Source organism: Lampetra fluviatilis, chromosome 11 (genome assembly GCF_964198595.1).
Source record: "Lampetra fluviatilis chromosome 11, kcLamFluv1.1, whole genome shotgun sequence".
NCBI lineage: Eukaryota > Metazoa > Chordata > Hyperoartia > Petromyzontiformes > Petromyzontidae > Lampetra > Lampetra fluviatilis.
In genome coordinates this window covers 10810381-10825089 of record NC_136285.1, presented here as the reverse complement: position 1 = coordinate 10825089, position 14709 = coordinate 10810381, and the positions used below count along the sequence as shown (strand labels likewise).

Genomic DNA, 14709 nt, shown 5'->3' with positions numbered 1-14709 from the left:
TGACTTGCGGGAGAGAAGCATGGTACCTGGAAAATCCCCAGACATAGGGAGGGGGGGGGGCTAACACTAAAAGCTCTGTATAAAACATTCAAGAGTAAATGGCCAGAATTTCCATCTACTGGAAACGTCACAGCCCATTGAGTTTGGAAATTTCGCACATCTGCATGATCCGCCAACCCTTGCCTTGGATCGCAGGCGTGCTCCATCGCGCACGGATATCATTTGTCCTCTGCACATTTTTTTTATTCTTACAGCGGTGCATTTTTGCTCGCTGAAAAAAAAAAAGAAAAACCAACTTGCAATTAAAATATTAAATTCTCCCCAAGCGCGTTGCCACGCGGCCATACACCGCACGCAATTATGCAGCTTTAAGCAAAACACTAATTCTTTCACACCTCACCTGGCACGCCGACCACGGCCGACTAATGCGCCGCAGCCCTTGCAGGTGCGCCCTGGAAACTTTGAAGGACGTATCGATTGCGCGTGATTAATGCGCAGCTTACGATCGGATGTGGTACAATCGCCGCACACGGGGTTTCCCCACCCCCCTTTTGTGCCACCGATCCCACCCGTGTAGGGGCGATTTGTACCCTTGCCTCCAACACATTGACCCCGAGACGCGGCATTTGTTATGCCGCGTGCTCCCGGTTAGGAAAATGCCAACGCAGCAATCACGGACGCTCGCAACATGTTTTCGTGCCGGGGGTTTACGCGTGCAATTTGCTGGGGGATTTCATTTTTTTTTTTTCAACTAGAATGAATGACATACTGTGGGGAATGCCGCCTCGTAAACTGAGCAGATTTTTTTTTTTATGGAGCTGAACGGTTCCTTATTGCCATGTCTGGGAAACATTACTTGACGCTCGTGCCTCTGTTATAGCCGCCCATCCAAGCACAACTTTCGCGCGTTGTCAAGAATACTACAAAGCCCCCTACAGATAATCATTTACATTTGTAAGGCGCAACCATCTGTAGACCCCAATGCGTTGTGTATGTTAATCAGGTAATAAAAAGAACCAGGTTAAACGGCCGGAAATAGGAGAGAAAGGCCAATGTGAAGAGGTTTCAAGACAGACTTAAATAGTTCTCAACCAATGGCGAGAAAACCCAGTGCAGAGTCTGCCAATGCCGACGTCCAGATGTGGACAGTTTTTTTAAGCAATACTGGCAAATAAATATATTCTAAACAAAGTATTTTCATAAAAAAAAAACTATTATATTAATCTGCATACCAGCGCACTGGTCGTCAACGTTAGAAAACATGTGAACGCAAGGACACGCTCACGTGCCCGGGAGTAAGGAATCTTCACGAATCGACGAGCGACACTTGCGGAAAACGTAAACATCTTCTTGGTTCTTTCGGTAAAGTCACGGAGAAGGGAAATAATAAAATAATACAAATAAAACATAATAAAATACAATTCTCACGACGTTTCGGCCACAACGCAAGCAGCCGTCCTCCTTGCGTTGTGGCTTGCGTTGTGGCCGAAACGTCGTGAGAATTGTATTTATTATGTTTTATTTTTATTATTTTTTTATTTCCCTTCTACGTGACTTTACCGAAAGAACCAAGAAGATGAATCCCTGCAGTCACGAAAGCTTTAAATCGAAACGTAAACATATTATAAACGACTCGTACGGCCGCCACCAAATGGCCATCGTGACTTATCTCGGCCGGCAGAGCAAGAGCGGCGAAGCTCCGATATTTTGTCGACATCTTGAGTTCAGATCCCGGTCGAAGGTCAATCGAGAGCCGTCATCCTTTGAACGCGGGTGACTACGCCTACTTAAAGTAATTGGCACAAATTGGTGTCTTGTACTTTTGCACTCGTGCGACTGCCGTCCCTCGGCCGGCCTCCAGGGCGAGTCTGCGTAGAAATCCTCGCACTGCTCGCAGTTGAGCCCCCGCGTGTGATGCTTGCACATGCACCGCCCGTGAACCTACGCGCACACACACACACAGGGACGCCGCGGTGGCTAGGTGTTAACTACCTCGCCCGGTATACAGGAGGTCGTGGGTTCCATCCCGACCCTGACGACGCCTGCTGCTGCTGTATATTTGAAGTCTGCGTGTCTCTCTCTGTCATCATCATCACGGTGGCTAGGAGATGTTTACTACCTCGCCTGGTATACAGGAGGTCGTGGGTTCCATCCGGACCCTGATGCCTGTGGTATATTTGGCGTTTGCGTGTTCTCTCTCTCCCCGTGGTCACGTGGATTATTTTCTGGGTCCCCCGGTTTTTCCCTCCATATTTAGAGACATGCATTTAGACTAGTGTTTGGCTGCTATAAATTCCCACGTGATAAGCCACTTGGTTGAGTTATCATTTATGGGCAGCTCGCTTCTGAAAATGAGCTTTAGAGCTTCGTGGGTCTTACCTGGTCAAATAAAAATGTAATAATTTGGTTTAGAGACAAAAACAAGTAACCCTTATCCCATTTGCACATTAGAGCCCTGAAAGAACGGCCCAGCATGGCATGGCTGTTTGTTTCCACTGGCATTTTACCAAGCCGAGCCATGCAACATTGGCCTCACGGGACATAATAGCGTCGTTTGCATGCACTCTGAAGTTACGAACTTTGGGTGACATCAGTGGCACAGTTCCGCTTGTGCAATGGAAAAAATAATCCGTGCTATCCTGGCTCAGCACGACTCAGATGTGCAAAGTAAAAATAGAGGTAAAAGATTGCCTTATAGTGATGCATATGCCATACGTCGATACGTCTACTTTTTCCAATAGCACTCATCCCTTTTGCCAGCTCTCCGCCCGCCTAGCCTCGTCCCAATCATCACCCCTACCCTGAGTACGTGTGCAAGTGTGTGTGTCACAACATCATTGAGAGACGCTATCACAACTCGAAGCTTTACATAGCAACATTCAAACATCCACAGTCCTCAGAGCACTGCGGTCTGAAGCCAGCCAGGCACTTTCCCAGCCACGTGACTAACATAGTCACGTGGCCCACGTGGCTTGAGCAGGCCTTACTCCCAAAGTGGATTGACCGTGGCTGATGATTCTATTCCACGGACATATGTTCAGGAGCCAAATGTGGAGCTCTCCCAGGCACGATGAGAGGGCTTCAGGAGGGGAGTTCGTGTCGCTTTGCTGTTCCTTCTCCACTGAAGGGGCGTAGACAACAGCGGTTCACTTTAGGGCCCAGAGATTGTGTTGCATGGCTGCTCGTCTCTAATGGCTGACGACGATGACTATACACGATGCATTGCACAATCGAAATTATTTGCTTTGTAGCAAGCACCACGTCTGTGATTTTTCTTCGTTACCATCTCCATTATAGATCATCATTAGCAACAGGAATTCCCTTTTAAGAACCCCCCTCCCCGTGTGTAGACATGCCCGCTCCGTATATACGAGATCAAAAACATGTGTTGTGCGTGTGCACGCACGCGCGCAAAGACAAACACACCTATTGGCACTAAACGTCGCTACAAAGTTATGAAAACAAGCAATTATGAGGTCACCTATTTCCATCAACAGTTTTCAGCATTTAAATGCCCCATAAATAATAACGTCCCGTTGCCCACGAGGGTAGCCACTGTTGTCTGCTGCCACCTAACACGTGTTCTCTGGCCGCAGAAAACTGTTTTGTACAATGTGCGATTAATGGGTGGAATTCCCCGACTCCACCAAGGATAGAAGCAAACCATTGTGCCCGGATACCTGAGCTCCGCACGAGTGCGAGCCAAAAAGAAAATCGAACGGAGGGCCAGTTTCCTTTTCCGTAAACTTTGCTCAAGCTCCGATCCCATGGCGCCTGTTTTGATGGAGGCGAATTTCCCTCAGATGATGTACACATTTTTTTGTTTCCGATATTTTCCAAATCGCTTCTCTTCAGTGAAATACAGTCGCCTTTTCTTGTTGTTGATGTTATAAAAGAGCTGTCCATTACTGCATTGCTCTTCAAACGGCTGTCGTAAAGGCATTGTGAAATGTAAAGTTAAAGGTGCAGCACCTGCAATTGTCTGCTCACATCACTGGAAGGCAGAAGGTGCCTATCCACGGGAGGGGGCTCCAGAGAGCCCCCCCTTCGTATTTATTCTGCCCGACTCCTCGTATTTTCAACCGCGGAGCAATGCATGGCGCGTTGGTGGCATCTACATCTGCAGAACATGAAGAACCGGTGGTATCTACATCTACAGGAGTTTGTACAACTTTTAAAGCCATTCTCCGTGTTTCGTGTAAATGCCGTAACAACGTGTTTGGAATCGACAGGGGTAAAGTTGGACTTAGGAACAAAATCGACTTATGCACAGACCTCTGGAACCTAACTCGTTCGTAAGTAGAGGAGTCCCTGTACCCACCTTTGTACCCCACCACACGCAACTTGCTGGTCGACTAACTCTGTAACTGTGGTGTAACCACAGGCGGAACGGAGAGGTGGGTGGGGGAAGATTCTTAAAAAAAAAACTTTCCAATATTTAATCTTCCGCATCTGGAGATCAAACCGACTTCCACTGGATTGCACCGCAGTGTGCGATCGATTACAGACAGCATCAGCCATGCATGGCACTGCACCGAATATGACAGCACTGCGTGTGCTTTGATGATTGTGCTGCTGCAAAGGTCAGACGACGCTTGGAAAAGCTGGGATATGTTTACTGGAAATCCGACGCGAAATATAACGATTCCAGAAAACCCTCCGGTGTGTCTCTGTTGCCGTCTCGATAGTTTCCTGCATTCGTAGGCTGTGTCAATAAGGCTGCACCTCAACGACTGGCTTCACCTGTACAAATAGTAGGGACTCAAACCCAACGCTCCACGTCATCAAGTCAGCTAAGAACGGTGACCTGAGTAGCGGTGACACGTTTAAAAAACACAAACAAGATGTAAAGGAGCAGCCCTGCAATTGCTTGCTCACGCCACTCGCTGGCGGAAGAACCTCCACTGGAGGAAGCTCTAGAGAGGACCCTCTATTATACGGCGCGTTGACCTACTCTTCCACGTGGACCAGACGTCTTGGTGACTGGTCGACAGGTTAAATTTCGATTCAAAGCTTCTTTCGTGACTGCAGGGATTCATCTTCTTGGTTCTTTCGGTAAAGTCACGTAGAAGGGAAGTAATAAAATAATAAAAATAAAACATAATAAAATAATTCTCACGACGTTTCAGCCACAACGCAAGCAGCCGTCCTCAGGTGAAGACCACCACTACCATCACCACCACTACCATTCAGACGCTGTCTCCCCGACAGACCTGGTATTCTCCTGAGGACGGCTGCTTGCGTTGTGGCCGAAACGTCGTGAGAATGATTTTATTATGTTTTATTTTTATTATTTTATTACTTCCCTTCTACGTGACTTTACCGAAAGAACCAAGAAGATGGTCGACAGGTTATTCACCTGAAGTAAACTCCAACGAGAACCACGTGAACGTTGACGGCTGCCCTGGCACCGGGAAGCGAACGGCGAATAGCTCGCTCTCCGCCAGGCGAAATAGCGCGTTCACCAGCGCGACGCTGCTCTGGCAGGCGAAATCAAAATGATTTCGCTCCAGCATCGAGCCAGGCATCCTTGAACCATACTCTTAGTTTTTTCGGTAAAGTCACGTAGGTAAAAAATAAAATTAAAATTAATAAAAATAAAATAATAATAAAATCACGACGTTTCGGAGGCAACACAAGTCTCCGTCATCAGGTGGGACCATCACAGCCAGATTTACAGCAAATCAGCAAATCTGGCTGTGACGGTCCCACCTGATGACGGAGACTTGTGTTGCCTCCGAAACGTGATTTTATTTTTTTTATTTTTTTTCCTACGTGACTTTACCGAAAAAACTAAGAGTATGGATCCTTGCAGTCACGAAAGCTTCAAATCTAGAATCCTTGAACCTCTCGTCACAGTCCCACCGAGCGGTTTGCAATGCTGCCGACGGATGTGAGCGTTTCTCGTTGTTCCGAGCAATCAGGCGCGTCGCGTACGCCGGCCGCACGAATCCGCGAGTTGACGGCCGGTGGCCAATACCGCACAGAAACACGCCACGCAAGCACAGCCAAAGCGCGGCCCTGGCACCCTCTGGTAACGACGAGAAGACTCGTCAAGACAGAGGAGCGCGTGCAGGCCTGGAAACTAATGGGAGTGCAAATACGGAAACAGCCCGATTTACGTCTCCCCCGTTTTACGTCGTTTCGCAAGTACGTCGTCACTTTGTTATTTATACCAACACCACCACCACTACCACCACTACCACTACCACCACCACTACCACCACCACCATCACCACTACCACCACCACTACCACTACCACCACCACCATCACCGCCATCACCATCACCACCACTACCATCACCACCACCATCACCACCACCACTACCACCATCACCACTACCACCACCATCACCACCACCATCACCACCACCACCAACATCACCACCACCACCACTACCACCACCACTACCACCACCACCACTACAACCACCACTACCACCACCACTACCAACACCACTACCACCACCACTACCACCAACACCACCACCACTACCACCACCACTACCACTACCACCACCACCATCACCACCATCACCACCACTACCACCACCACCATCACCACCACCACCACCACTCCCAATGCCTGTCTCGCTCGGCAACCTGCCCTCCTCCATCCTGCGCGTGTGCCTCATTCATTCTACCTTCCTTCCTTTTGCGGATTTCGTCAACGAGAGATTTTTCGACGTTATATTCTGAACATTCTCATAGTTTACCCTATCCGCATGAATCTTCATTTAAAGTTTGGAAGATTTGTTTTCTTACTGTGTTGTGTCCGACCCGTATAAGCAGCATGAGCATTGCTCCTGCCTCGAATACCCATCATTTAACACCACAATTGACCTCTCTTCTTCTGTTTATTTTTACAGGAAAACCTCTCGGATTTTCAACAGCAACAAAGATCCAGTCGAGCCGTGACCAGTTTCTTTTTTTAAAGACTGCTTTGCTTCACGCCGAAGCAAACCAAAACACCCACTCAAAAGTGCGCACAGATGGGTTTTTACGAATCCACAAGCTCCACTCTCATCTCTTCTGTCCTCTTGGAAACAAGCACCTATCAGGGTTGGCACAGAGCGTGATTTGGTCGTGACTTCCAGCAAAAGACCCGCTCATCTTTATCACCCCAGTACCCGAGTGATGTAGCCACACCCTGCAATGTACTCATTTGAGGTTGGGTTCACCTTGGGGAGGTCACAATTTGCTTCTAATATTTCGCCATGAGCAGAAATCGAACTAAGTTGGCCATGATTACAGCGCAATGTGCTAACCGCCACTCAGCACTGCCGTACACGCACCACACAGACGTGCAGCACGCGAAAAGCGTTGCTACCAACAATACAATACAGCAGTGCAATGAAGAAGAGATTACTTCCTGTGTTCCTGCGTGGCCCAGGAGATATACGAACACGTGTCTCTGTGTGCGCGCATCCATAGAGAGCAGTCGCACAATGGTCAACACACCGAACTACTGACTCGGTTTCCCAAGTTTGATTCTCAGCCACGGCTAACGTAAGTGGTGAGTGATATCAGAACTGGGCACGGGCCCTCCCCTGGGTCGACTCAGCCTCAAATAAACACTCTGAGATGTATTCTTAGGTTTTTTCGGTAAAGTCACGTAGGTAAAAAATTAAAATTAATAAAAGTAAAATAAAAATTTAATAAAAATCACGACGTTTCGGAGGCAACACAAGCTTCCGTCTTCAGGTGGAACCGTCACAGCACGATAGCTGTATCAAGTGAGAAGCTTGTGTTGCCTCCGAAACGTCGTGATTTTTATTTTATTTTTATTTTACTTTCATTAATTTAAATTTTTTACCTACGTGACTTTACCGAAAAAACCTAAGAATATGAATCCTTGCAGTCACGAAAGCTTCAAATCTAGAACTCTGAGATGTATGCAAACAAACGTTGCCCTGGCCGTGCCTTGTCCAGTACAGTTCCCATTTAAGATCGTCTGTCTGTGTGTCCCAAAGCGTTTGCGAAAATGAGGACATTGTCATCGGTTTAACATTGTTTGGCCTCATACTCAACTAAAGTAGGTGCAAAGGGCACATCGCTTTTTGAGTAGTGGGTGGAGAGGTGACCTCCTGCCAAGCCAGCCTTTAACACTTCACATGGCCTCTAGCGTGCAACCCATGGCCTGGCAGAAGCGCCGTGTTGACATCACCATCACTGAGCGGGGAATGGCGGCCTATGTTATACAGTAATTTGTGCATAAGTACATAAACGTGTGTTATCACGTATCTGTATGTGTGCGATAATGTAGCGGTTAGCAAGCTGCGCGACCAAACCGGTGACCCGAGTTCGATTTCGGCTCATGACCAATAATAGTGGTGAGTCCTTGAACCAGTTCTGGGTCTCCCGTAGGTCAAGTCAGCCTTAAATGAGGAACCTGGTGCGGCGTGTAAACATCACCACTCGGGAGACAAAGGCGGCCGAGCCTGGTGCTGGCCATCCACCCCCTCTTGTGCCATGCCGGCCAATTCGTCACTAGTACAGCACACCGGTGTGTTGGAGAGCAAATCCACAACATTTACCATCTGAGTACGACATTTCGCCAGCAATTACAACTAGCATCACCATCCGGTATTGCTGTACTAGTAACGAATTGGCACGTTCTGTTTACGTGACAAACCTTACTAATTGGCTGCGTCGGGTGGTGGCAGGTTTAACGACACATTTATATATTTTCGCGATCTAACCCAAAACACCCTGTGTTATGGACGATATCGGTCGCGAAAGCCTACGGTGTTGAAATGACGCATACGTGTTTGCGCATGTACATGGGGCGGGGAACAACAAGCACGCGTTGCCGTACCATGCCGTCGTGGGAGCGCTGCGAGGGCGCGATGGGCGCGCACTCGCTGGCGTGGCCGTAGCAGAAGCAGGAGCCGCGCACCACCAGCTCGTAGAGTGAGTAGTAGTACTTCTGCTTGATCTCGGAGCGCGAGTCCAGTAGGTTGTCGCCCAGCGTGTGCAGACGCGTCAGGTTGATGCGCAGGTTCGTGATCTTCAGCAGGTCTGGGGAGGGTGGTGGTGGCGGTGGCGGGGGGGGACGCGTGACAGACGTTATCACGGTGCTGCTGCTGCTGTTGTTAGTGTCGTTGGTGTTGTTGGTGGTGTTTGTTGTTGTTTACTGAGCTTCACCAATGTTGTTCCTCCACCTGTCATTTACTTGTTCTACTTATTTATCCAACAAAGCCATGCTGAGTTGCAGGACACTTTTTCAGGAAGGTCCTGCGTTGTTGTTTTTTTTATTTCAAAGATGTTTTCAGCCGATTAACGATGAGTGTTTATTCTACACGGTGGGAGGAAACCGCGGGAGAACCTGGAGAAAACCCACACGCGCGAGGGGGCAACACTCTATCCCCGTACAGATGGAAACGGATGGCGATTGGTCCACTCGCCAGACCGCCTCGTTCTCCCGACGAGCCAGGGTGTGGCACCCCAAGGCCCTCGACGTCCACGGGAAGGGAGTTTCACAAAAGAATGCGCGCCATTCACCAACCATCGCCTGTCACAGTGCCGGACCTACAGGCGTCGTCATGAAGATTCCATTCAGAAGTCACGCCGAGCGGCGCATCGCCCCGTGTAGGAGGATGGCTCGCGCAAACTCCAGTCATCATCCTTGCAGCAGCAGTGGCATTTCGCTAAAGTCCAGGGGTGGGGAACGTCCGGCCCGCGGGCCGTAAAAGGCTCGCGAAATCATTTGGCAGTTCCAGCCATCACATTAGGGGTGAGTTAATTAAATGTTTGACCGAATGTAACAGGCTAATCTTTAAGTTGATACTTGTGTATGGCCCGCGAATGATGTTATTAATGTTCAAATGGCCCTTGGCAGAAAAAAGGTTCCCCACCCCTGGCCGCTAAACCATCGTAACAAAGACGGTCGACGCGTCGCGGCGCTCTCCGATGCGCTTCTGCGGCCGTCTGGAACGTTCTTCCTTCCGATATGAGGAAGCCACTGGGAGCTGTGCACTTTTAAATCATCTATACTGAAAACTCATTGCTTTGGAACTGCTTTTTGTGTTTAGTTTTCTGTCTTTCCCCCCGCCGCAACTTCGATTAGCACGGTTGGCTACGTATGGTGCAAAAGAAGTTCAACGTACATACATAGCGCGGTCGGCTACGTACGTAAAATACATACTATGGACTCATTCTGCGGTCCCTTCAGGTGACCTCCTGTCCACACTAGGAGGGGGGTGGGGGGGGCTACACTCTCCCACAATATTTCCTTTTCTTGAGATGTTCATCATGCATCAGTCAATACGAATTATTGTTTAATTTAAATATTTTGAAATGTAGCTCTCAGATTTTACAATGTAGCCAAAAGAAGTAAAAAGAAAACGAGCTTCTCAGTCCTCGGGTTTTTTTTCTTCCATACTTCACCAAGCTCCTCGGTGCAAGTTGGCCAAAGGGAAGGGCAGGATTTGTTCAGACATCACTCGCCCCCGGGAATCGAACTCAGGTGACCAGTTTCACATCACAGTGCGCTTACCACTGTGCTACTGCTGTACACCCCATTCCAGGTTTAGCCTCACTATGTTTACCCCATGCTTGAATTGTAAAACAGATGTGTCTCCATGGGCTCTCATCTGCTAAAATAAAGGATACTCGTTGACTAACGACTGGGCCACACAGCCAACTGCACACACGTACGTAGAGACGTGCCTAAACCTTAAACAGGCACACACACACACATTTGCAAATGCAGATACATGAATATGCATGCCGGGCCGTCCAGAGGGCGAATTTGCCCTGGGCCCTACGCAAAAGAGGTCCCCACAATGGGCCTGTGGATGGTGGAATAAGAGGGCCCTATGTGGCATATTCTGCCCCGGGCATCTCGGAACCTCTGAGCGGCCCTGCCTGTACGTACACACACGCACGCACGCACGCACCTTCGATTAGCACGGTTGGCTGCGTGCGGTGCGAAAGAAGTTCAATATCCATAGATACACAGCGACAGCCTGGTGCTGCGTTGCCTGCAAGACCTCAGAGAGGCAAGCCTGACTTTGTCAGCAAAATGCGTAAAACTGCATGCCTGCATCCCATAATTGCTCCCTTGGCGTATGTGCTGAGCAGCATCAGGACTCAGCTATTAAGAAATTGGAGCTAATTCACAACACATTCTCGCACTTGGCACACACACTCAGGGCATGATGAATAGCAATAATAACATTTAAACATAATATTGGAGATTGCGTTGTTACTTCAGGCGAGCCCTTGCTGAAGCACACAGAGCTCATTCAAGTAGAGTTCACATTTCCCCGGTAACCTCACTCCTCAATTCCTCCACCCCATTGTCGAGGAATCACCGTCGCATCTAATCCGAACTGTGGCCGACCACCACGCCACAGGAGCACCCCTCATGCCACCGCTTGCCTCACACTGCTCGACGGTAGAACTCCCTCCTCCCAACTTGTCTCTGCTCAAGTACTCAAACCCTCGTGCCTATTGCAACCTTCAATGGGGCCGTTTGCTGCTCACCACTTTGGCGTTTTGGGCCTCTGGGCCTGCGTTCGACAACTGCGAGTTTTTTTTTTTCTAAGAACAATTATTTTTTGGGCAGCTTGGTGTGGGTGGACTAATCGGCCAGAGACCCTGACATACACATGGCAAGCAGCAACATCATGTCTTGCGATCGCCGGTTATCTCTCTCGTTCTCGATGGAGACAGTGAAGACTTAACAACTGCAATTAGTGGCATTGTGCCCAACACATTGTCTCGGGGGCCGCTGTTTTAGGTATAAAAATTACCGACTTTTGCTCACTTTCGTAACCGACTGCACTACGTTTTGAATTATTGAATTAAAGCTCTGCTCGCATACACCGTGGATGCAATCAGGTACGCCGGGGCAATCTGCGTGTCGCTTAACCACAGTGCAGAGGTCTTGGCTACCACCCCTGTCGCGAGTTGAACGGACGGCGAGAAATGGAGCGCGTGGATCGGTATTGCTAATAAGCGCAATGTCGGGTTAACTCCCGCTCATAGGCAATGATTGGTGTTCGATAATGATTAGAAACACATGCATATAACCAATTCGCCCAGAATGCACCTAATCAGATTTTGAGCCTGGTTAATACTTGGATGGTCCACCAAGAATACCTTCAAATACCAGGAGTTGTAGGCTTAGAATGTGTTGGTGGCCGGTAGATAGCAGGACAGTGATGGATTCTTGAATCTATCTGTTACTTCCTCGTGTGTGTGTGGGCTTCTACGTTCTTTGGCTCCCAACCACAAACCAAACACGTATTCATAGAAGAGGATAAATAGTCTGTGCAGGTTCCTCTCTGACAAAAGTATCTTGAGACTCGAATCAGGCTTTGCCTGGGTAACTAATGGGACGTTATTTTTATTTTTTGAATTAGTGAAGAGCTTAATTATGGGAATAACGTAATCAAGGCGCGTGTTTATAATAATCATATTTCCAATGGCGTATTGGATGCGGTCATGTGAGCTGCAAGTAATTAGGCGAGTGGGCAAGCCTTCTAAATTCCTTCTGAAGGAAATCATGAATTCCAGTATCGTCCAAGCAACAGGGTTGCATTGGGCCACGGGGCGAACCAGGCATTCTCCCAGTAATCTGTCCCTGGAGTTGGTAGCCACTGCATTCTCGACCCAAACCCAAAAATCTCAACTTCAATCAGCCAACTCGTGGGACAAATGCCTGGGGGAGCGCGGGGGGGGGGGTTGCCCAGCGGCCCGGTACAACCCTGCCCAGCCGCTCGTAATGAAAACGTCGGCGAGGAATGAGAGTCGGGGGGCAACTGACAGCGCACGGACTCGAGACGTCACTGCAGCAGCAGACGCCCTCCCTACCCTCCTCGAACCCACAACGGACGCAATCAATCGTTATTCTCATTTCTCAATCCGTCACTGGCAGGACGTTAAAGATATGCTGCCCCCCCCCCATCCCTTCCCGTGACACTTGCGCACACGTGCGCAAGTGTGTATTCTGGGCGTGAAAGGCGATGCGTGCCTGCCTCGCGGTGTCAATTTGGCGGCAGCCAAAATAGGCTCTTCGCCGGAGCCCCTGGCCGGCTCCGACTGACCCCTGTTGTTTTATGGAAGAGACTCCCAGGCTCGGTCCGGCGCACTCAGCACATTGCGGGGGTAGGAAATCGCTAAAGCATGTGAGTGAGTTGCGTGAGTACGCGCGTGTCTGCTCGTGGGTAGGGAGTGGGAGTGCGGCTAGCGGTCAGCGCGCCGCGCTACGAAACCCGGCGGCACCGAGTTCGATTCCCGCTCACGGCCAACACCAGTGACGAATATCTGAACCGGGCCTCCCCTAGGTCGACTCAGCCTCAAATTATTGCCCGGTGCAGTGTGTTAACATCGCCACTGGGGGGCGTGGTTTCCGGGCACCCACCCCCTCGTGTGCCGTGCCGAGGTTCTTTGTCTGCACGCTGTCTGATCGTCCCACGACGCGCGGTGCTGAAAACCTCACCGCGAGAGCCGTTCACTGTCGCCCCAGGGCGTCTGCGAGCGTGCGGGGCACCGCACCCGACTCCACGTAATAAGTAGGCGGGAGGCACCAGTCTTGTTGTCGCTCTTATTAAGGCCATGGCGCCTGTTGTCGATTCGTCAGATGTTCTCTTTAACGCTGTACAGGAAAACTCCTGTGGAATTTCAGTCTCAGTTCCAAACCCCCCCCCTCCCCTTCCTCCCCCCCCCCCCTGGCCTGCCACCCGGCAAAGACCCACTCAAGTTTTCTCCCACGCATTACCCATATTTTATTTCTTTTTTAACTATTTCCAATTCTCAATGCCAAAAAATGAACTCAGAAGAATGAGTAGTGAGTAAAAAAAAAAAACAGCCATAACCATAACACGGTGAAAATTTTCAGACAGTTTTTTGACCAAGGTGAAAGGTCATATGTTGTACATAGTTCTTCGTCAATACCATAGGCTCATGGTTCCTTTCAGTCAAAATCATCATGTATACGAATATCAGACGTGTACGAATAAAATCACCAATATAATTGCCGTTACTGACAAACTGACTCACAAATGGATAAAGTAAATTTCTTATAATGCAGGTATTTACCATTATTTACCACCTGTTGGCATTTGCGAGAAATATCAGTGTTTAACTCGTAAAAAAATCTATTACATGCCAGCAAAAAATAAAACTTCACCGAACCAATGTTCACATTCACCTTGTATCGTGTGGCTGTAGGGATCGGTGATCTTTATGGCAGGGTCCAGGACTTTAAAGATGACCTGCGGACAGGAATAAATCACAGAGAGTGAGAGAGAGAGAGAGATAGACTTTTATAAGTTTATTCACCAGCGGCAAAATGCCCTGGAATTTCGCAATATTCAAGCCTTAATGGCCACACCAAAAAGCACAGCTCACCATCCCACCGCCGCCCCGCGACACGCAACGCCGGCACTACAATCCCCACGCACCGGCCGCGCAACAGCATCCGACGCGCTGTGTCATTTCGAGCTTTGGCACCTCTTTGCTTGGCAGGGCCCCCCCGCTTATTCCACACTTCCTCCCCTGATGGTTCGAGGTCACAGTCATCGGTAACATCACCACCGCTAGACAACGCGGCCCGTGCGCCACGCCACCGCGCGAGCCACACCGCCACATGCACATTCATCCACGTCACATGTGCCACACCGCTGCACACGCACCACCACCCCGCGAGATTTCCGCGACACGTGTGTCACACCACCGCATGCACCATACTGCGACGC

At 49.4% G+C, this 14709-nt stretch overlaps 1 protein-coding gene across 1 annotated transcript in view; it reads right to left on the bottom strand.

Moving 5' to 3' along the window:
• Positions 1 to 14709, bottom strand: part of LOC144934900 (laminin subunit beta-2-like) — an 80113-nt gene that overhangs the window by 45718 nt on the left and 19686 nt on the right. Inside the window, exons 6-8 of the mRNA XM_078861169.1 lie at positions 14163 to 14226; positions 8820 to 9022; positions 1821 to 1941 (exon numbers count right to left, since the gene is read on the bottom strand). Of these exons, the coding sequence (XP_078717295.1) occupies positions 1821 to 1941; positions 8820 to 9022; positions 14163 to 14226 (388 nt within the window). The remainder of the gene's footprint in view (positions 1 to 1820; positions 1942 to 8819; positions 9023 to 14162; positions 14227 to 14709) is intronic.